The 23,643-nt window shown below is 32.5% G+C and overlaps 1 protein-coding gene across 2 annotated transcripts; it reads right to left on the minus strand.

Annotated features, from left to right (window-relative positions):
* Positions 1-153: 153 nt before the first annotated feature.
* On the minus strand, positions 154-7,912 carry LOC108200731 (protein CHROMATIN REMODELING 35). Of its 2 annotated transcripts, none has more exons than XM_017368977.2 (7): positions 7,698-7,912; positions 7,429-7,489; positions 6,291-6,709; positions 4,863-5,126; positions 3,235-3,393; positions 699-2,464; positions 154-612 (listed from the first exon to the last, which is right to left on the minus strand). In XM_017368977.2, the coding sequence occupies exons 2-7, from the start codon at positions 7,478-7,480 to the stop codon at positions 609-611; spliced, it is 2,664 nt and encodes an 887-aa protein (XP_017224466.1). In that variant the 5' UTR covers positions 7,481-7,489; positions 7,698-7,912; the 3' UTR covers positions 154-608. The 2 variants fall into 2 exon arrangements, with proteins under 2 accessions (XP_017224466.1, XP_017224467.1); XM_017368978.2 differs by having other exon boundaries at positions 7,653-7,912.
* Positions 7,913-23,643: the final 15,731 nt, after the last annotated feature.

Below are 23,643 nucleotides of genomic sequence, written 5' to 3' on the forward strand. Positions count from 1 at the left end.
GACAATTAGTAGTCTTCTAGCCATCCATGAATGGTTTTTGACAAGTGCTTTACCTTGGATGACCTAAGATGAATAACTTTAAGATATATATTTACACGAGATAACGGAACTTGCAGATGTTAATTGATGCATTATAAACCAAAGTAAGAAAACTAAAAAATTAATTATGCTAAAAACTGATAACGGACAGGAATAGATAATATCAGAACTAATAGGCTGGTTAACAGGTGCAATTGCCAGTTACATTTGCTAAACACCCAGTTTCCTGCAGCCTGAGAATCGTTAAGAACTACTATGAACTGCCAACATATTGTATTTCCCAGTAAGGTCTGTGAAATCCACTACGTAATGATATATTAGCACCACTTTTCTACAAACTGAACTCTAGATGATCCCCTCACAGTAGGAAAGAAAGGAAAAGTTAAAAATATCTGTTTCATTTATACAATGCAGATATATGCTAAACAAAATGAGCTTCCAGATCTCTAAATTGGTTCGTGACTTCTGTGGCTAAGATTGGCTTCAATATATAAATGGCACATTCAACCAATTTCTTTGAATAGCATCAAGTAAATGGTAGGTGAACATGCCGCACTATGAGTAAACATTTACCTGAGAGAAATCAAGTAACTTGAATCAGAGTCATTCAAGAGCTGCAATAATCAGCAAAAAGATAGTAATAAGAAATTTACGCGCACCTTCTGTAAAGAGTGATAACATCTTCATGTAATCTCGGGGTTTCCAGAAAGTTATCGCCACAGTTTGTGACATTAACTTTCTCCAGCTGGAAATCTTCTGCACGGCAAGCCCCATTCCATTCAAACCACAGCTTTGGAATAGACTCCTTCTTAAATGAAGTGTAATGATCTTCCTGTTCCAGTGTTCCGGCAGCTACCAGGCGGTAGGTGTACACCTTTCTTACTTGACCTGGTCGGAATGCACGCCCAATTGCCTGGCGAGTAACTGATGGATTTAAATGAATGTCTAGTATTATTATTCTTGAAGCCCCCACAAGTGATATACCTTCACTACAAGCTTTGATAGATCCGAAGAAAACTTTGGAATCTGGGGAGTTGTTAAAGCGTTCCATGTTCAGTTCTCGAACATCATTATCAAGATCACCTGTGATCATAAAGATCTCCTTTCCCGGAGTCCAACCTTTAACCTTCACTGTTAATCTTTCTAGGAATTTTATAGGAGGAAGGTATTGACTGAAGACAATAAGTTTTTCTTCAGTTGACTCGCACAAACGAAGCAGATTAAGATAAAACTTGGCTTTCACTCCTTCGTTTATATCCAATTTATTCAGCATCTTATCAATATTTACTTGATCAAATCTCTTTTTCCCTGCAGTACTCTTTAAAAGATCTTTTAACTTTGGGTGTACATATATTGAGCCTCCATCAGAGCTAATCTTAAATCTTCCTCCTAATTTTTTCAGTTCTATTACTTCACGTTTCTGTCGCGGGCTTAGATTGAGAAACACTGTGAAATCAACAAGGCCAGGTAGTTCATCAAGCGAATCACCTTTGTAGTAGTGAAGAACCTTGCTAGTCATTTCCCTAAGACATTGTATGATAAGTGCCTTTCGGTTGAGGTCGCCATCCTTTAGGAGTGATTCCTCTACCATCTCATAAAACTCATGATCACTTTTCTTCAGTAGATTCCCTTTCTTTCTGGTTTCTATTATACTCAAGATATGCCTTTTAGGACCCTTGCATACTTCCATCTTTAAGAACCTTGGTCTCACAAGATTTAGAATGTTGAAGACCTCTTCAACATGGTTTTGGTAAAGTGTGCCAGAAAGAACAACTTTTCTAGGTGTCTGGACACTTTGAAGGGCAGCCAACTGATCAGTATTTTCATTTCTAGGTGTGTGACCTTCATCCATGATGAGAACTGATGGTTGCTTCAAAAGAATTTTTTGGCAGGCAGCAGTGATTTCGTCTGTATTCGGATTTGACACAAGTGAAGAAAATTGCACATATCCTAGAAAGAGAATGCTTCGTTTCTCAACCCATTGTTTTAAAACTTCTAGTTGCTGAGATCTACTATTAGCATTCACAGAGTAAAAATCGAGTAAAGAAATATCCTCAATTTGCCATAACAGAAATTCCTTCTTCCAAGTTGGCAAGACACCTTTTGGTAGCACCACGAGTGGTCTTGCTGAGGGATATTTTGCCATTAAAGTCTGTATAAAACTGATTATCATAAAAGTTTTTCCAGATCCTGGAGCATGGGCCAGTATGCAGCCACCTGGATTATCAGTTAAAAGGTTCCTCGCCAAGAAATTAAAGCCTTCGATTTGATGAGGTTTCATGATCTTACTGTGTCTTGGATGAACACAGATATCAGTCTCAACAAAATCAAATCCAGCAGACCTCACCTCACCAGGCAAGATGTCATTGGCTTCTTCATCTCTAGAAGAGCGGTCTTCATATTTATATGTTCTGGTACTTGTTCTCTGAGAATATATATATGTAAAGAAAACAAGTGAAACTAATAATTTAAAGAGATTGAGGGTATGTATGATGCATATAGTGTTCCCCTAACAGCAATTTGTAGGAGGCATACACATACAACTATATAATCTCTAGCACACAATATTAGCATGTTTAAATCTACATGCATGAACCCAAAATGGGACCGAGCTTCCTAGTGATTAAAATTGGGCACTGTGGTGAACTCAGTGGGAAACGGCCTCCTACTAATCCACCCTTAAACCCAAAAATTGGGCTTTCGAGCTATGTCATTGTGTAGGAGTAGGACCGCATGTTGGCATGTGATCTAGACAGTGGCAGGATATCGACATGATTATGATTTAAGCATTGATTAATTCTACCCAGAGTCCATGTTTAAACATCTTATAACTTTATGAATATTTATATAAGAACAAGGAAATATACCAGATAACAAATGGGTCAAGATATATGGGAGGGCAAGAAGTACTTGACAATATAGAATTGAACTAATGGAGCATATCACAGATGCATAATCATAGGATGTCCTGAATTTCTAGATATTAAGATACTGATCCTAGAAGATCTTATATTAATAGGCCAATAAGCTGTACAATATAGCTGGACAGCTAAATTATGCATGTTCCTAAATGTTGCCATGTTGGCGATTCCCATACTAGCATGAAAGATGGAGTAAAGAAGAATACTACTTACTATATAGCATATAAAAGCTCCATTATTATTAAACAGACAAATTCAGAAGATAAATGCATACCTTTGCATACTGGTATTCAATTATGGACTCGATTCTTTTCTGAATAACTCCACAGATACGACAAACATAGCCGATATCATCCTTTAAGATATATGAATGTTCACAATCTTCTTCTTCATCAGTTACATACTCATCAGATGCAGGATTTACAGAGGTATCCTGAAGAAGCAGGCAAAGTATGTGATGATGTTATAAACTTTCAGGAAAACCAGAAATATCGAAAAACATAGGAATCTTGGAAACATAAGGAAAAGACATAAAATGAAAAAGTGAGTACTTGCAACGTAATCAATAGTAAAAAGGGGTTATTAATATAGTAAGAGCATTCTTTAATCAAGTGCAAGTTATAGGAATTCCGTGCCCTAAAAGTTCAATTACATTTAAGATTATTTGGGCTACATAATTTGAGAAGAGTTTTGTTGAGAAATTGTGTTCACTAATATTTCAGGATGGAACTAGTATGATAGCAGTCACCAGTCAAGGCTTGGCTAAAATATCATGAAAATTACTTGAAGTTTCTGGAATTAATCAGCACAGGATCATGTATCTGTATAAAAGCACTAATTCACAAGTTCATGTATCTGTATTGCTTGGCAAATAACCAGACACAACTACTTTGAATCTATTTGAGCACATGTATCTAGTTGATTGTTAGATTATTCTTTTGCTATACACTTAAAGCAAATCAGAGTTTAGAAATCATCTATATTCAGAAAAAAATTCTCTGTTCTCTAAACGGAAATGTTTGCGTTCAATTTTAGATCTTGTTTCCTTGAATTGATCATGGTCCTGTAGTTATTGTGTTTCTAGCTACATTTAGAGCATATATGAAAAATGATTTAGGTGGCCTTTACTATATTAAATCAGAAGAATATGTAGCTGAGACTTACAACGCAATTGACCACCACATAACAAGTATTTAAGGTCTAGGAGACTCAGGTAGGAATTAGGGTGGCAAAATGTAGGATTAATTTGATCATTGTTTTTGCTATATGGTTTTCAAGTTTCAAACTAAAACCATATAAATGCAATCTTATAGTTAAATATGGTGGGATTTGTTTTGCTTCATATGGGCGTGCTTAAAATTGGTTTTACCTGTTCTCATGAGGAAAAAAATAAACTAAGATGTTATATAAATATGGAATGTTTTCCTTTTGTTTTATAGTTTTAGTTCTTTACTGGCAGGCCTAGCAAGTACTTTGCTACAAAATAGTGCTTTTCCTGACCAGAATATAGTATAACTTAAATTATCTAGTCATATATAATGAATAGTCTTCTCCACTCCACTACACTCTAAACAAATTTCAAAGCCATTTTCAAATTATCAATAACCAAGGCAAAATTGAAGCATTTCTGTGGTATATCATTCATATATAGCCTATTATATACAGTCATGGATTCCTCTGTTACCCTCTGGTTCGTTTATGTACGACAAAAGTTATATAAGAACCAATATTTGAGCGTGAATACTAGAGATTTGCTATGCTTGATTATTGGAACATAAAATATTAGACATGCTGTGAATTTTAATAGATTTTTCTAAAACCAAATGAGTTATGGGCTGCTACTAAAGATTATTGAATCTCAACTAGTCAAAAGCAGAGAGGGATGCCAAATCAGGGAAGTACCTTACAAGATTCCATTGCAAATGACATCTCCTGCCAAATATCACCCAGGGCATCATCATTATTGTATGAATGTTGATCATCCTCGTCAGTTGAACTATCCTCTACGCCAATATAAATGCCTTTATCTTTTTCAACTAACGTTCCAGCGACAGGGCTTGGCTGTTCAGTTTCATCGGTGAAATCATCATTCCCTAGGGCATGCATGCTGTCATATTTTTTAATATTTGTTGCACCAACAAAGCCTGCATCACCATCTGCCATAGCCTGTGCAAAATAATATTCCATATTAGATATAAGTGAAAAGATGAGCAAGTAACAATTTCAATTAAAAGAAACGAAAAGCGTAGGACATATAATATTATGAGCCCCTGTATCACTCTTTCCGTCATTCGGAATGGGAGAAGAGGGTTTTTTGTTTTTTTGGGGGGTGGGTGAGGGGAGTTAACTTTTACACTGAATCTAGACTGCATAGAATGATAAAATAAACATAAATTATGTCATAAAAAATTAAACAATCCAAATCAAAAAAGGATGCCTGACTTAGCAAAAAGTTGTACACTTGAGAAGTGCTCATGTACAGATTGAGATATGCAGTGTTTGAAGAAAAAAAGACCATCATACTCATGACATGGTATACTGTAACTGAAGTTAGAATTCTGAAGTCACTAATCTATGTAAATTCAAATAATTAATCTGAGTGAAAATTTAACACAACATTGTTTAGAGAATGTAGAAATATCCTGTTACAATCAGCCATCAATTGCATACAACTTACATGAACAAAAGGTTCATGCCCTATTCATCATTCTTTATGGACATAACTGATATTATAACTCAAAAACACCTAGTTTCACAGCGAAAATTCCCTCTCCTTTTCTCATATGCCTGTCATGAACTTATAGAACAGGATTTCAAAGTGATATATGCCATAGGTAACCTAACTACTGAATTTAGTAGTCAATAGAGAATGACTTCTAAAGAAAAATACCTAAAAATTTCTTTCTGCTGCAGTAAATAAAACATATAATATCATAAAACCTTTTATCCTGTGACTAGAAAAACCAGGTTTCAGTCATATTCTTTATATTGAGTTGATATATTTCATTCTTGAGTCGTCCTTGAATTTTAAAAATCTGTCCAATATTAGAAACAGTGGCACTCTCATCAAATATACTGCACATATAAGCTATTTGGAGGGGCTGACTGCATTAGTCTAAGGAGCCATCGAACTAGAAATGATATAAGTCGAAATGTCCTAATTATACCTTTTCATATAGGTTGTAATTGAAAAACAACTTCTGAAGTGTATAAATTTAGTTGAGCTACATGCATGCGCTAACCGTAAGTACTGAGAAATTTTAAGACTTAAAGAATTCACAACTCTATACAACATTATGATTTTCATTAAGATAAGGCAGGAAAGAGTACCTTTGGAGCACTAGAAGGAAACGTTTTACTGAAAAGGACATCTTGACATGGTTGGACAGGGGCCTGGTCTTCAACTTCCTCCTCATCTGAATCAATAATTACTATGTGTTGTGAGACTTTACCACAGTTAGCTCCATTCTTCAGTTTGACTGATTTCTCTCCTGACTCAGTACTTGTGTCTCTGGAATCCTCAATAGACCTGCTGCAGGCAGATTCTGGTAACAGCTTATAAAAGGGCTTCAGTGAAGACATTCTATCTTCTAAAAGGCTGTTCATGATATCAGTTACATTTCCATATCTACCCATATCAAGCTCCTTCAAGAGATCACCTACTGTAAAATTACAAGAAAAAAAGGGGTTCGGCGTGATAGATGTTGCATCTTCACTAGCTTTCCGCTTGTTCCTCTTTGCATATGCATCTGAAAAAAAAAAATTCTTCACTATGTATGCAAGTGAAAAGACCTAAAGGTAAGCTTAATGATCCACATCATATTGAAGTTTGTCCATGGAGTATGTCGTGGTTTTCAAGTTAAATAAGGAAAACATAAAAAAGCTTTTCTAGTTTCTATTAAGAAGTGCTTTACTTTTTGGATAGCTTTTCCAGTCTCAAGAAAATAAACATGCGAATTGGAGGCCAAAACTACTGTATTTGAGCAGAGTTCCATTAGCATTGAAGTTGAGCTTCATAAAACTGCCTCCTAACTCAAATAACAAGTGTGATGCATTATTTCACATCACTCAAAATATGTCTACAAGTTGAACTTATAAATTAAGGAATTAATACCCAACCACGACTTTGGCCAATATGTACTTCTCCACTCGTTCAACTCATTTTAGGGTTTGTAATTGCTAACAGAGAATGGTAAGTGAATAAAATGGAGATCTCAATACTAAGGACCTATAAAATATTCCAGAAATCAAATACTATAATAAGACAAAACATTCCTCCTAAAAACCTCCACACACACACTATAGGAGAGGGGGAGAGGGGGAGGGGGGGGGGAGGGGGGAGAGAGAGGAGAGAGAGGGGGGGGGGGGGAGAGAGGGAGAGGGAGGGGGAGAGAGAGCGAGCGAGAGGGAGAGGGAGAGGGAGGGGGAGGGGGAGAGCGAGCGAGCGAGAGAGAGAGAGAGAGGCTACCATTAGTTGATGACTGCTGCAAGGAGGATGAATTTGGAGAGTCCATAATCATCAAATTCAGCTAAAACCAACATAAACCCACCAACAAAATCACCAATCAATCAGTACATTTTCAACCAAACAAAACATGCATGTATATAATCTACAAATGTTATATACCCACAACCAAAAACACACATATCAACAACTATACAGCTCAAACCATGATCATAACACATACTCACCAAAAATCAAAGCCAAAAACAGAAGAAATGTAAAATGTAGCTTACCCAACAGGGTTTGATATATGTGTGTGTATCTTTACAGAGAGTAAAGCAAAGGGGTGAATTATGAGGAAGAGACAAATCTCTCTCTCCTCTTCTCCCTCTCTGTGTGTGTTACTGTGTTGACAGTTGCTCCTGGCAGGGGTAGTGGTAAATAGGACTTTTACAATGTTACTTACTGTACATCGTTTACAGTATGTTTTCGGTGTCTCTGCAACTGTGGGGGAGGTTTGGTTAAACAAAAATCAAAGTCTCTTAATTTGCTCCTCAAATATAATATAAAATATATGGTCCTTAGCAATTTAGTACAAAGTTAAGATCATGAATTTCAATTATTCTATCTATATATTTTTTATATATTTTATTCATGGTGGGCTCCACTATAACGAAGATCAAAATTTAAAAGCTGGGATAAATTGGAGAGAAAGAAATTTTTATTGATAAAAATCAATTAAGAGCCAAGTTGTGGCTCCTAAGAAACATGAGAGAGAATATATTTTAATTAAATTATATATTTTATATAATTTAATTTTCATATTTAATTATATTTTGCACTGTTTTGGATATCTATACTATACTATTAAAACAAAAACATTAAAAGTTTGGTCGGTCAGTACTTGGGCCAAAATATGCACCTATCTATATAACTAATCTATTTTTTTATAAAAACATTAAAAGTTTGGTCGGTCAGTACTTGGGCCAAAATATGCACCTATCTATATAACTAATCTATTTTTTTAATTTTGGGCCGAAATATAGGCCTATCTATATAATCAATTATTCTTTTTAACTAAAATATGTTATCTTTTTACTATTAAAGCCAAAACTTTGAAAGTTTGCTCGGTCGGCACTTGGTTCAAAATACGAACCTACGAAATACGAACCTATTTATATAACTAATTATTATTTTTAACTTTGAGCTGAAATACAGGCTAATCTATATAACCAGTAATTCTTTTTACTAAAATATGTTATCTTTTTTACTATTAAGGCCAAAATATTGAAAGTTTGGTCGCTCGGTACTTGAGCCGAAATACAGATCTATCTAAATAACTAATTATTCTTTTTAACTTTGAGCCGAAATACAGACCTATCTATATAAACAAATATCTTTTTAACTAAAATATGTTATCTTCTTTATATTTTCTAACTAAAAAATTCAATCTTCTAAATGAACATCGAAGAATACAATAATTACCTTTTTAACTAAAACACATTATCTTTTTAATATTTTCTAACTAAAAAAACCGATCTTCTATAATTAAAACAAGCAATATGTGTATGTGTGTGTGTGTGTGTGTATATATATGTATATATAATGTTATTAATATATAGTTATTAATAAATAAATGGTGATATTTTTCGACCAAAATATATTAACGTTATTTTTAAGTACTCTAATGGTCTCAATTTAAAAGTAATATTACAAATCTATACTATACTATCTATTATTGTACTATTAAAACCGAAACATGAAAAATTCAGTTGATTGGTCGATCAAGTTTGATAAACCGTTTCATATTCGATCCATGGACCTCTTTAATTTATAACAAATTGTAATATATATTTTTTATTGTCTATTAAATCAAAACATTAAAAATTAGGTTAGTATTATGATCAGTATTTGAGTTTACGCTTCCCTTTAACTTATAATATGTTTTATACTATATTATTAACTATTAATAACTAAATTTTAAAATGCTAATTCGGTTGTTTCTATGGGTTTGTCGGTCTCCTTAAATTATACTCCCTCCATTCTTAAAGATCTGCCTTTTGACTTTTTGGCACGCATATTAAAGTGTTTTGACTATATAGTTAAAAAAAAAAATTTGAATTTTTTTCTGAATAAAAATATTATAGCAATACTTTTATTCATAAAAAATATATTTGAAAGTAACATTTCTAGCTATGTGGTCAAAGTATCTTCAAATGTATGTGAAAAAGTCAAAAATGTAGATATTCAAGAAAGGAGGGAGTAACATGTAACAAAAAATATATTTTAACATTCTCATTTAAAAATATATATTTGACCTAATTATAAATTAGCTGTTTGAAGGATTTAACTATTAAGAATTTATTCAGCTGTTAAATAAAAGTGTTTTTTAATCACATTATTCTATCACAATTTTCCTTCCGATAAAATTCGTTAAATGTAAAATATATACAATAAAATAAAAATATTATAACCGCCCGTGCATTGCACGGGTTTTAAGCTAGTTTATTTAATATATTTTCATGTTTTATTGTAAGAAATAAAGAATTCTAAGTTGAGAATGATATAAAGATAAATTAACTATATTGGAGCTAATTTCTATTAAAATTCGGATTTATTGGGTTATACCTGATTTCTACACTGTTTTGGGCCATATTTTGAGCTCCCGATGTCAGAATTGGACGATCTTACAGCCCACGCGAAGCCCTTAGAATCTCCTATAATTCAGAATTGGTCCACGAAGTAAAATCCGACTGAAAAAGCCCGAAAACTGAACAGAAAAGAAAGTTACGAATTTTGAACACAAAATTCTACTTGGTTTTTTAGTTTTATTTGTATATTAGTTTTAAACATTAAAAGACTTTTATTATGAGAAATAAGATCAGTTTTTATCATTGTATATAATTAGAGTAGAATGAGGGTTAGGTAGCGAGAAACTTACAAGAGGTCATGACTTTTCGTGGAAGACAACAATGAAGGTTAAAGGATTTATTCTCTAGTTATCTTCTCTTTTCTTTTCTTTTTGGTTTTATTATGTGTTTTGATTGTCTTGGTTCTTTTTGTTGTTATTGAGTAGTGTGTTCTTTTCTTGTTATTTTTCTAGTTATAAAAAAAATCAAGAATTGGGTATAAATTATTATATTAAAATTTTAATTAGTTGAAATGAATTTTATGTGATTCATAGGCACATATATATATTCATGATTTTGAGACTAATAACAATTTTGATAAAAAAATAAATTAATAGTATATTAAATATTATATTAAAATAAATGTTTTATTCTGCATGCAATTTTATAAAAATAAGTAAAACTAAATGTGGTTTTTAGGAAAATAAAAACTAGAAAAGCAAGCATAAAAAAGAAAGTGTTAAAAGTTGGTGGGAAAGAGAAGAGTTAATATTTATTGGATAAAGTGAAAGGTAGTAAGTAAAAGGCGGTAAGTATTATACAATCCCATCAAGTGTCAACAACAACCGAGGTATTGAATGCATTTTAACCTGTGCCCCCACGGCACAAGTTGGCCAGCCTGATATTAATTTATGTAATTGGCGGATATTATGAATTGATTTTATGCAAATAGGAGTATGATCGAGAGATATATATACTACTAGAGGCACACATACAATTAGCAGAATTGAATTTGAATTTGAGCGTGAGAGCATCATTGAATTTCTGAAAGCGTTAATACTCGAGAGAGATTAACAATGTTTTAATTGCCCGATTAATTGAATTACTAAAAGTGATTATATATGTAAGCATGTTTCGAGAGTGTTGATACTTGAGAGAGATTAACAAACTCTAGTTGCATGACCACTTTAGTTGCTTTAGCTTAGAGCCAATCATTGTGTAAGCATGGTGGACCTGACTGTCCTGGAATTTTAATATAATATTTTAATATCTTTTTAGTTAGTGTTAATTTAGTTAGTTAAAATATCTTTTATAATTGTCTTGATCTGGAAACAATTGACTGTGACTGAATAAAATTGATAGCATTTGCCAGTCTACACCATGATAGACACCGTACGCTTGCGGTAGTTATAATTTAACACATCAAGCCACAACATAATTTTTTTTATCAATATTGATTATTATGCAGGCCCAAGTATTTGAAATTAGCCTAGGCTAATTGGTCCAGCCCGTACTATTTTTTTAAAAAAAAACTTTAGTCTGACGTAAAGCAAATGAATGAAACATAAAATTGTAAAACTGAAAAGCTGAAACCACGATTGTTGCTAGGTTTTCAAGTTGGGGAAGTAGAAAAATAGGTGAAAAAGGGATCAAAAGTTTAGAGATAATTAATAACGAGATCAATTCGTCTTTTTCTTGATTTATAGTTTATATTCTTGCAATCTAGGTTTTATAATTTATAGTATATTCAATCTCTTTTATTCTATTTTTTTTATAGGATATATATAATGGCAAGCCAAGGAAAAAAGAGGGGGAAACATTGTTTTCTTTTTTAAGCCAAGTGCATCTCCACCTACCAGAGAGGTACATTCTCCATATAATGCTAATGTTGAAGAAAATCCAGCTAGTATTGATATTCAGGAAAATCAATGTGATGAACCGATTTTTAAGTCCCCTGTTAGGAATATGTTATGCTTGATGATGCGAAAATACTTTAGTTATTTTTCTAGTAATATTCATGTAGCTGATCAATGGATGGCATACTTAATTGTAGTGTCCATTGATCAGATTACCCATCAACAGATGATGAGGTGTTGTAACAAAACTGTAGTATCTTAGCAGTTGATAGATGTAACAGTGATCAACTGATATAGCAATTGTTCTATCAATGGATGTATATATTAGGATGACAAATTGTATATATTCTAAGTCAAAAAATCTATACAAGTGAAATGAAGAATCAACGGCTAATCAGAAGCATCAACTGATAAATAAAAGCACCATCAACCGCTGTATCAATCCATCAATGACTACTAGCAAAAGCTATCTATTGATACACTTCAAGATGTTATCAACGGCTACATTCTTTCTAGTAGTTGATAGCTATCAATTGACAGCTATAGATCAAGTAAAGGGCAATAGTCACATGGGTTGATGTAAAAGGTGCTACACCAGTTTTGGAAGCTAAACTATAAAAGGGCTTAGTCAAATATTGAGAATCTAGAAGCCTACCATTTCAAGCAAAGCAACAAGAATTTCAGCTGCCAAAAGTTCTATCAAGCCTAAGAAATTCTATATTTGTATTTGTTAGAAAAAGAGTAGGAGTATGCTTTTTGGAGAGTAGCTCAGTTTATATTAGTATATATTCACAATGTAATTTTCATTTCATTGTATCCAATACACTAAGAACTGAAAAGCAAAGCACTAGAATTAGTATGTAAGATTTGTAAGTTTTAGCTCTTCAATTTCTTTGTAAGTATCCAAGTATTTTTTACTTGAGAGGTTCTAATAGAAAAATCCTCAGGTGGACAAAACAATCCACATGAATTTTTGAAAGACCTTGTTCATATATTTCTGTTTAGTTCTTAATTTGATCTTGCTTTTGAATACAATCCGTGTTATACAAAAAAAGCTTGAATTTTTTTTGTAGATTGTATTCAGCCCCCCTTATACAGTCTAACTCATTGTTTTCATTGTCAAATAACAATTGGTATTAGAGCAGGCTTCTAGCATACAAGAAGTTAAAGATCTCAGACAATCAATAATGAGAAGAAGGGATGAAGGAGTCGAAATTCCAATGCTTGAGAAGGAACACTATTTTCACTGAAAGGTGAAGATGAGGATGCATCTTCTGTCTCTTAACACTATTTACATCAACTGCATTGAGAAAGGACCACATGTTCCTTTCAAAATCAATAATACTGTTAGGCTTGATGGAAGTGAAGCTTTTCATTGTCAAATAACAATTGGTATTAGAGCAGGCTTCTAGCATACAAGAAGTTAAAGATCTCAGACAATCAATAATGAGAAGAAGGGATGAAGGAGTCGAAATTCCAATGCTTGAGAAGGAACACTATTTTCACTGAAAGGTGAAGATGAGGATGCATCTTCTGTCTCTTAACACTATTTACATCAACTGCATTGAGAAAGGACCACATGTTCCTTTCAAAATCAATAATACTGTTAGGCTTGATGGAAGTGAAGCTAAGGATGTTGAAGTTGCCAAATCCATATCTGAGTACACGGAAGAAGATGAAAAGTAAGTACACAAGGACAATAAGACCATAAACAATCTGTTTAATGGTATTGATGCTGACATGTTTGACAGTGTTATTAACTGAACTACTGCCAAAGAGTTATGGGACACAATTCAAACATTGTGTGAAGCAATGAGCAAGTAAGAGAGAACAAGATGCGATTGTTTTTACAATAATATGAACACTTTCACTTCAAGTCTGGTGAATCTTTAAATGATGTGTTTAACAGATTTCAAAAGTTGTTAAATGCCTTAAAACTCTATGATAGAGTTTATCTGGTTAAAGATTCAAATATCAAGTTCTTGATATCCTTGCCTAAGGAATGAACTTGAGATTCAGCAAGATGAGGAAATGGAAAAAATCTCCAAAAAGGAAAAGACTGTTGCTCTCGTTGCAGAAAAGGATAAGGAAGAGGAGAATGTATTCAAGTATGTAGTTGTTATCAAATCTACACCAAGTACGGATAACTGTGAAAGTAGAACTGATATTGAAGTATCAAAATACTACTACTGTTGAGTCAACAATAGTTTCAAACTGTAAAAGAACTCAGACAATAATTTTCAGAAAATTGAATAAATCAGAATCAGAATACTTTTTAAACAATCCTGTCATTGTACATATCACACTATAAAAGGATCGGACTAAAAATATTCGATAATTTAAATCACAGTATAAAGTATGAATGCTTGCGGGAAACACAAGTCATGCATAGATAACAAATTACGTCATTAAAGAGGGAGTTAAAATACTTGCTCTTTAATTATAGAGAAGATTATAAATACTTGCCTTTGACAAATAAACTGGTGACAACTCAGTCACTCTACTCGAGATTCCTCGACTGGCCTCAGTTGATACTTTCTGACATCACTACTTTATTGGACTATATTACAGTACAATATTGCCTTATCAAACTATTTTTGACTTGGCTAACAACAGAATCTGATTGCCTCTGAAAGTCGTTGATGCACGCGTCTCGATAGACTATATATGACAGCACACAATACTTCAGTTAAAGAACAATCCAAAACGTCTTCTAACTTGCAGAATCGAAATTATATTACCACCCTTCGGCATATAAACGTATAATATATACAATTAATGTATACACATGGTATCACACAGTTGAACACGTAATCCCATTAGCACGTACCAATTAATTTAGAGGCTTTGATATTTAAATATATATATATAATCAAATGAATCTTGTATATAATCTTATATCTGATTATATACAAACAATCAATCACATTAAAAACATAACCCTGGATATAATCAAAATCTGAATTATAGTCCAATTGTAATTCAAACACATCTCAAATCAGCTCGGAATTTACTCAAACAAAATATAAAATAATATAATTTTGGACATCATGTATTTTAAAATCGAGCAAATCTCAAAAATCAACAATACAATACTCTCTATCAAAAATAAACGACCACGATGACTGAAACGAAGCGAAAATCCCAGACCCTGAAAGAAAAAGAAGAAGGGGGGCCGGTGGTGGGCATTTGGGAAAGTCAGGCCGATCGGGTGTCCTTCATTCAAGCGGCTTTACAGAAAAGAACGAAATGAAGTGAGAGGCCGGGTTATGAATATACTTATCAAGAAGTCAATTGCTCGTCGAAATGTGAGGTTGTCAAAATGTCAGATCATATAAAGGCATGGATTTTATATATTAATAAAATGATCCGGCAATTTACAATCACCAACAATATAATCAATAATCATTTGCCACAATATCTAAACAATTAAAGTTTGGAAGTCAATCTTTAAACTTAGGACAGTCATCCAAATTTGATTTCTAAATGCTAGTCCCTAAAATGAATCATGTAATATAATCATGCTATCACAAAAAACATATTATTTATTAACAATAATCAAAATTCAAATCAAGATCTTCAAGAAAACCACAATTCTCTATTTTTAACACTGAACATAATATAAGCATGCTAAAAATCCTAAAACATGCATTACTGTAATGAAGCTATAATATCACGTGACTGTGTGTTTCAGCATATGTATATAAGCCTTTCCCAACTTCCATGGCAACCAAAAGCAACCTTACGACAACCACTCCAACGGCTGTTCAACAACTTCAACCACCGCAATACCACTACATCGATTGAGTTTCCTTTTCGTTGGCCCTAACTCCGCTATGACTGTATATAATGCCTTCTTTTCCGATGATACCCAGCCCAGCCACAATCCCCCTTCTTATCTTCTCCTACAGACCCAAATTACAACCTCCCTTTTCTGCTTATAACCATAACCCAGACTTTCTTTCCCCTTCATTTAGGCAATGCACCACAACACTACCCTTTTCTCTGTTAATACAGACACCCTGGAACCACGGTCAAAGATACAACAAAGTCATACATACCCGCATACACATATGCAATTTAATCCCCAATCTTCGCTTTCACCCCGAATCCCTCTCTGCCGAAAGCAGTGCCGCCACACCTTCATCCCGAAATTTTCTCAATCTGTCCTTACTACACAACAGCCTCACTCGTGTAACATGTCTCCATATGATGCCATATCCTCATGTGTCCTCAAACTCGCCTTAGCTTCTCATCCCCGTTTTGTCACCGATTCCACCATCACAGCTTCGGCGACTGAACTCTCCCCCACCATCTCCCTTCAACGCCACAGGGCCTCCACTCTTCAATCAATACAACCCGCATCACCTCTGATATAAACTCGCCACCAAAACATGGCCACAGCCACCCACCTCAATCGCCGTCACCGCGACCTTGCAACCATACCACCGACTCCATCATCCGCACACACAATATACAGATACATATACATATTTAAGCACACACAATAATTCTCACCTACAAAGTTGCTTGGAATTGATTGGGTAATCAAAACCCTATCTCCCCTGTTTTTCCCCCAAACTGATGAGAGCTCATCCTCTTTTGTTTACAACCGACTGCGTATGCTTTTGGGTGTGTTTTTCCCCCAAATATTTTATATTATCTGTGCTAATCAATATTATATGTTAAAATAATAAAAAAATTTGTAAGTACCTTTGTTTACAAAAGCCTCCAAACCTAGCAGAAATAATATTGCAGACCTATCCGGGCTTCCAGCGCTTTTTAAGCGCTGGATGTATAAACAAAAACTACATGTACATCGGTTTTTTAGCGCTGGACAACAGACGTACAGCGCTAAAAAAGCGCCGGACGTGTTTTAAATCTTGACCGTCCATCTTTGCATCCAATGGCTGAAAATGTGAAGGTTGTATAAATGGTCCATAGCATATAATTGCTAGGGACCTGGACTCTAAAAACTAAACACTACCAAGTATTAGTGTGGTACATCACGTGTACTCCTGCTAAAGTGGAATTTATGGGTTGGCAAGAAATATTACATATTTGAGAAAATATAGGAATTAAAAAGGAATTGTGTATATTTTGGACTAATTATTATTATTTTATTGTGTGAATATTCTAGAAAGGATAAATTTCCAGAATTTCTCCCACAAAGGTGGGTCAAGGAACGATAAATATATAAGGCGGTACTGAGGCAAGTTGAATTCTTTCCCTATTCTTTTAATTATTTTCATTTGATTTATTTTCTGATTGTTTAAATTTTGATTATTATTTGATTTTGATATTACTATAATCCTGGGCATAGATTATTTCCTAACCATTATACCTCGATAGAAATTCCGACCTATATATACTATTTTGGTAATTAAGGTTGCTTCTTTTATTTCGGAAGCAATCATTTATTTGAATTGTAATTTTGATTATTTTCTTTGTTCGAAAAGATTTGCATTTATTGACTCCTAAAGTCGGTATATTGTTCATATCGACTAATTAAGTTGTATTTAAACAATACTTGTTAGATTCATTGTTCGAATCTAGGAATTTAAATATCATAATTCCTATCATTTGTTTCATTCCGAAAAGATTTTAAAATGGGAGGATGGTTTTTCTCACTGGTCGATGTGACTTGTGCACCTCGGATTTTATTCATATGAATGATTTTAACAGTCCTAAGTAAGGACACTTGAGAATATGAGGAGCGTCAGAAGAGTTCGATGATGGCCCTGAGATATTCGATGCTAGCAAAAGAGGATAAGGGAATGCTTATCGTGAGCCATGATCGGGTGAGGGTAAGTTACGCATGAGAATGATACACGGTGATAGGTGATCGCATCGCTGATATATCGGGATGGACATGACATGTTCTCATGAAGTTTATTATATGGATATTCAATTTAAAAGAAAGTGGAATCATTGTGATTTTCATTTCTTATGTGAATTTGATTCGAATATAAATATATTTTGCACATATCCTGTATTGTTGAAAATCTAGTGACAGTTTTTACTTGTAGCATTTGAATGCTCACTTCTTACTATTTGTTATACTCACTCAACATTGAAGAACAAGGATGATGATTCGAGCTTGCAACTGAGGCAGAGAAAAAGAAAGGAGCATGCACATGGCGGAAGCACTTGATGTGGACGTATTCGAACTTAGTAGTTGAATATAATATTTAAATAAATCTACAATGACTTTTAAAAGATATGTGGTCTTGCATGACTAACAGTGTGGAGATGTAAGACGTTTGATACGATCCGAGGATCCGTGGAATGGTCCCTTGTGACAACCCGGTCAAATCCCGAGTCCTTTTTGAAAATCGGGTTAAGTCCCGAAATCAAAATCTGAAAATAAGTTGAAATATACTGGCCCAATTACAACAACTTGGTGAATCCACAAGCCCACCATAGACCACCAAACGATCATGATTTGTTGGTGCAATTGGTAGTAGTACCTATACTTATAAATTGAACAAATGTCTCCACTTTTCTCGATGTGGGACTGTGGTGTTACATACCCGCTGATTATAATGATTATGTATTATAATGTTGTGTTAATGCAAGTATGCGAATCTTGGTACCGTAACATCCTGAATTCACGAAGAGGTGATTTTGGGGTCTTTACAAAGAGAATCTATCGATTTTCTAAAATTTTCAGATTAAACATGATAATACAGAGCTAGTATTCAAAAATTACATCAACTAAAATTATTTAATAATACAAGTATAGTGGATTTACACACCAAAGCACCTAAATTTTTAATTTTGAGTTTTAAAATTTTTTAAAATAATTTATTTAAGTTTCATATTTTGTTTTTCGCTTTAGTTTTACTATGATTTTATAAACTTCTTCTACTAATTATCCTGATTTAAGTGTCAGGAAATACCAAATATTAAATAATGATGATAAATAATTTTGTGACGTATTATTTAGAGCGTGTGAACACATCAATTAGTTATCAATATTATAGTGCAGAAATGTGCAAAATCGACTATATATATCATCAATATACTGAAGCTAATATTCATTTGTGATTTTTGAGCTTCCATATATATGACCATTTTGTATTTAATATTTGCAGAACTAAATGGTTCTTTTTACACATATATGTTTGTATATAAATTTTATTTTAAATTTTGCGACGGTACGTGATTAAATATGGTTCTAGCATTATTATAATACTATGAACTCGTTCATATTTTTTGAAATATTATAAAACTATGAATATGGAATAGAACATAAATAAAATATCTTTATTAAAAATATGTGTATGTGTGTGTGGACAGATGTGCTAGAATTCGATTAAGTACTTGACGGAGACACTAAAATATTGTTTATTATTATTATTATTATTAACGCAAAATGTACAATATAGTCAAAATCAAGATTTGGACAAAATAATGTCAACACAAAACTACGATTAAAGAAAATTAATTTTCAACACTCAAATAGAAATAATCATAGCCAACATAAAACTTAGAAATTGGGTTGAATTCAAAAATTTATCTGACAAATACAAGGTGGGCTAGTGAAATTTCTTCATAATTTCTCAACATATGTATATGCATAGACATGTTGATTTATCACTACAATAGCCATCTATTACAGTCTTCAACTTTATGCATAACCATTGACATGTATCAAGATCGCATCCATGATCATATTTCGTAGTACATTGACATACTTCCTCCTTTTGATGATAAACACTCGGATTATCTGCTAATACAAAATTTTAGTATATATTATTTAAACAAATTGTTATTTGATTAAAGGAATTAAATTTTCAAGATTTAATAAATGTACAATGATATATATATATATATATATATATATATATATATATATATATATATATATATATATATATGTACAATGATATATATATATATATATATATATATATATATATATATACACCATATATTTTTGTAGTTCAATAGTTCATACATTTTTGTTACAAATCTAATAAAGAACAAATCCTTAAATTATGTTTGAATTAACATATTTCTGTCCTTGAATTATATTTTCCCAAAATTAATAATAGGAACAAAAATGAAATGCGTGAAATAGATGATGAAAGGAGCGAAAATAAATAGTAACAATGTAGGTACATAGGAAGAGGTAAAAATATAATAATGATTAGATAAAAAAATAGTTATGAAAGACAAATCTACAATTTCTTCTTAATTTTTGGGGTTTGAACCGTAGTTTAACTCATGATAATGAAATCAGAAACCACTTAAATTTTTTAACCTTCAAATTCGGTTTCATTTCTTCCAAAATCAATAATTCCAATCCAACACAAAATTAATATGGCACGACAACATTCAAGATAATCACAATAAACATCATCATATACATAAATATTTTGAGATTCATCTTTTTTAAGAGAAAGAAATTTAATATACGATATTTAACTTACATGTTCCAGGACAAGTTGAAAAATCTGACACGACAACATTCACGATCATCACAATAACCATCATATGCATAAATAATTTGATATTCATCTTAATAAGAGAATGAAAATCAATATTCAATATGAAAGATGTTGAGTTTAGGAGATATATAAATATTGATTTATGTATTTAAATGATATCTGATCATTAAATGTAAATATTTGATATTGAATGCATGATTATATGATGAGTGTGAAATTAGGTATTTAATAACAAAAAGATATGTATCTGAAAACTAACAAAACAGGTGATAATATTCTTGATAAGGTATTGATATTGGGATATTATTTGTGAATATAAAATATTGTACAATTAAAATTATTTTAAAGTGTTAGGCCTAAAATCACTATAGAAGGGGTTTGAATTAATATAGTGGAGTACAATCAATTCGAAATACTAAGACAATGGATAAAATAAAACTTCAGCTTTTATTGATATATAAAAAATTTGAGAGTAGAATTCAACTCCTCTCTCAGATATGTTTTTTTTTTTTATCCTTGAGAGCTCTTACGTTACAAAGAAATTAAACCCCGATATAAACCAACCAATCAACCTTTTAATATTCCGTTATTAATAATTATTAATATGATATATAACATATTATAAGTTAAAGAAACATGTAAACCCAAATACCGACCCATCATACTAACCAAAATTTTAATATTTTGGTTTAATAGATAATAAGATAATTTTTTAATATTTTGGTTTAATAGAGATCCGTGGATCAAACACCAACGGGCTCACCAAACTCGACTGACTGACCGACTGAACTTTTGAGTTGATTTATAATATTATTTTGAAGGTGAGATCATTAGAGTATTTAAAAATTAATGTTAATTTATTTTGTTTGAAATAATCACCGGTTATTTATTACTCCCTCCGTCCCCCTCAATTGTTTACATTGAGGGACGAAAACTCGGCACATATTCTAATGCTCTAATAAAATATAGTTTGATAAATTATTTTGAACTTTTTTTCTTCTGAATAAAAATTTACGGGAGTGTATTCGATTAGGATTTTAATGGATTATTTTTAGTTTATGGATTTTAATGGATTGTATGGGATTTTGATTTTGTGCGGATTCTTGATAAAATGTCGCAGAGTTGATAGGATTTAGGTACAATGCTTCAAAATCCCATTGATTTTGGTGGGATTTCAAAAAACTTAAAATACACTGAAAAATGCCACAAAATCCATCATTTTATGAAATGAAAAAAAATCCATCAGGATTTGAATACCATCAGATTTTAATGGATTTTAAACAATCTCAATTGAATACCATCGGATTTTAAAGCATAATTTAAAATCCCAATTGAATACCACCAGATTTTGTAGCATAATTTAAAATCCCAATTGAATACCTCAAGATTTTAATGGATTTCAAACAATCCCAATCGAATACCCTCGGATTTCATGAATGCAAAAAAATGCTTTAAAATCCCAATCCAATACACCCCTCTTAGTATCTAAACTTTTATACAAGAAAGAAAAATTTGAAAAAAAAGAAGTTATGGAACTATGTTTTGCGCCTTAAAATGTGGGTCGAGTAATGCAAAAAAAGTGTAAGAAAATGAGAGTTATAGAGGGAGTAATAATTATTTATAATGAATTATATTTTTACATATACGTCACCGTGTTAATTGTAGAAGATCGATTTTTTCAGTTTGAAAATCTAAAAAAGATCACGTGTTTTAGTTAAGAAGATAATTTACTATGTTGCTCGATGTTATTTTTGAAGATTGAGTTTTTTATCTAGAAAATATAAAAATATATTTTAATTAAGAAAAATAATTAATTATATATGTAGGCAACCCAAGTACTGACCGACCGACCAAACTTTCAAATATTTGGGCTTTTAACAGTATTTTAGTTAAGAAAAATAATTGATTAACCGACCAAACTTTCAAATATTTGGGCTTTTAACGGTATATAGTATAGATGTGTATAGTATAGATGTGTATGTGTATAACTACAATCCAAATTTGAATTGAATTTTAGTGTTACCTTGTACGAAGTAGAATATATATCAAACAATTGGTCCTTTATAATTTATTGTATTAATCAAATTAACCAAATTTTAGTAGATAATTAATAATTATAATGTATTTTAGTTAAAAAAAAGGTAGTTGCTATATTATCCAATGTTATTGGGAGATTGAAATTTTTATTTAAAAAATATAAGAAAGATAATATATTTTTTATAAGAAAAAAGGTTATGTGTTTTATTTAAAAAGAATAATTATTTATATAAGTATAATTTTTTTAAAATATAAGTTAATTCTCGTAATTAAAAATATCCGATACGTTAGTACGATGATACATATGATTAATTTGATTGACAGTGTATTGCATGTATATATGCGGGTTAAATGGCTTAAACATAATTGAACTTGTGACTAACTTGCAAGTGAGTCACTGAACTGAAAAACCTTGGAGACAACTAACAGTTCTATTTAAATTTTGCAATCAGGTGATCGCCGTTAACTTTTTTAACGGAACTAACGGAATACTTAGTTGGCATGCGCTGACCTGTTTAAAATCGGACATGCTGACTGCTGACCTGGCCAATCGAGTGAATCTGCCCCAATCAATTCTAATCGCATCAGTGAAGATGAACAAGGAAGGATTTTAACCACACGCATTACACTAGTTTTATCAATCTCACATCCCAATAATCATCAACTTCATCTTTACAAACAAGGAAAAAATCAGATCTTTTTCACAATGCAAACTCAAACACAACCACCCACCAACACCACCATCTAATACCTCTTTGTCACCGTCATCTTCTCTCTCCTCTTCATTCTCCATCTCTTTACATTCTCTCCCACCTCTTCTTTCTCCTCTGACCCTTTTCTCTTTCCACCCCACCCCACCAATTCTTCAACCCCATCGATAGCTTACCTCATTTCTAGGTCAGAAGGCGATTCGGGTCGGATCATCTGGGTCTTGCTCTCAGCTTACCATCCCAAGAACCAGTACTTGATCTTACCGCCTCCATTACTTCTTCTATTTCAGCTACTTTACATGGTGCTTCGATGCTTCTTCGTCTTCTGGAGAATTGGGATCGATTTAATTTAACCCGATTATGGTTAGATTGATTCGGATTGGGGTATATCAGTTGGTCGGGTTTTAAATAATGGGTTATATCGATGAATCGGGTTGGGGTATTAGTAATTTGGGTCATTTTTAACACATGACAGTACATGTGGCACAAACTAACGCAGCTTCGTTAAAAGTCAACCATACTTAACAGACATGCAAAAAAAATTTAGTGT

This window comes from Daucus carota, chromosome 9 (assembly GCF_001625215.2).
Source record: "Daucus carota subsp. sativus chromosome 9, DH1 v3.0, whole genome shotgun sequence".
NCBI classification, from domain to species: domain Eukaryota; kingdom Viridiplantae; phylum Streptophyta; class Magnoliopsida; order Apiales; family Apiaceae; genus Daucus; species Daucus carota.

Coding starts and splice junctions, on each gene's coding strand:
- LOC108200731 (XM_017368977.2), bottom strand. CDS start 7,480: ATGATTATGGACTCTCCAAATTCATCCTCCTTGCAGCAGTCATCAACT. Junction 5,127..6,290: donor TTCCTTCTAGTGCTCCAAAG/GTACTCTTTCCT, acceptor TATTTTGCACAG/GCTATGGCAGATGGTGATGC. Junction 2,465..3,234: donor TTGAATACCAGTATGCAAAG/GTATGCATTTAT, acceptor ATATATTCTCAG/AGAACAAGTACCAGAACATA.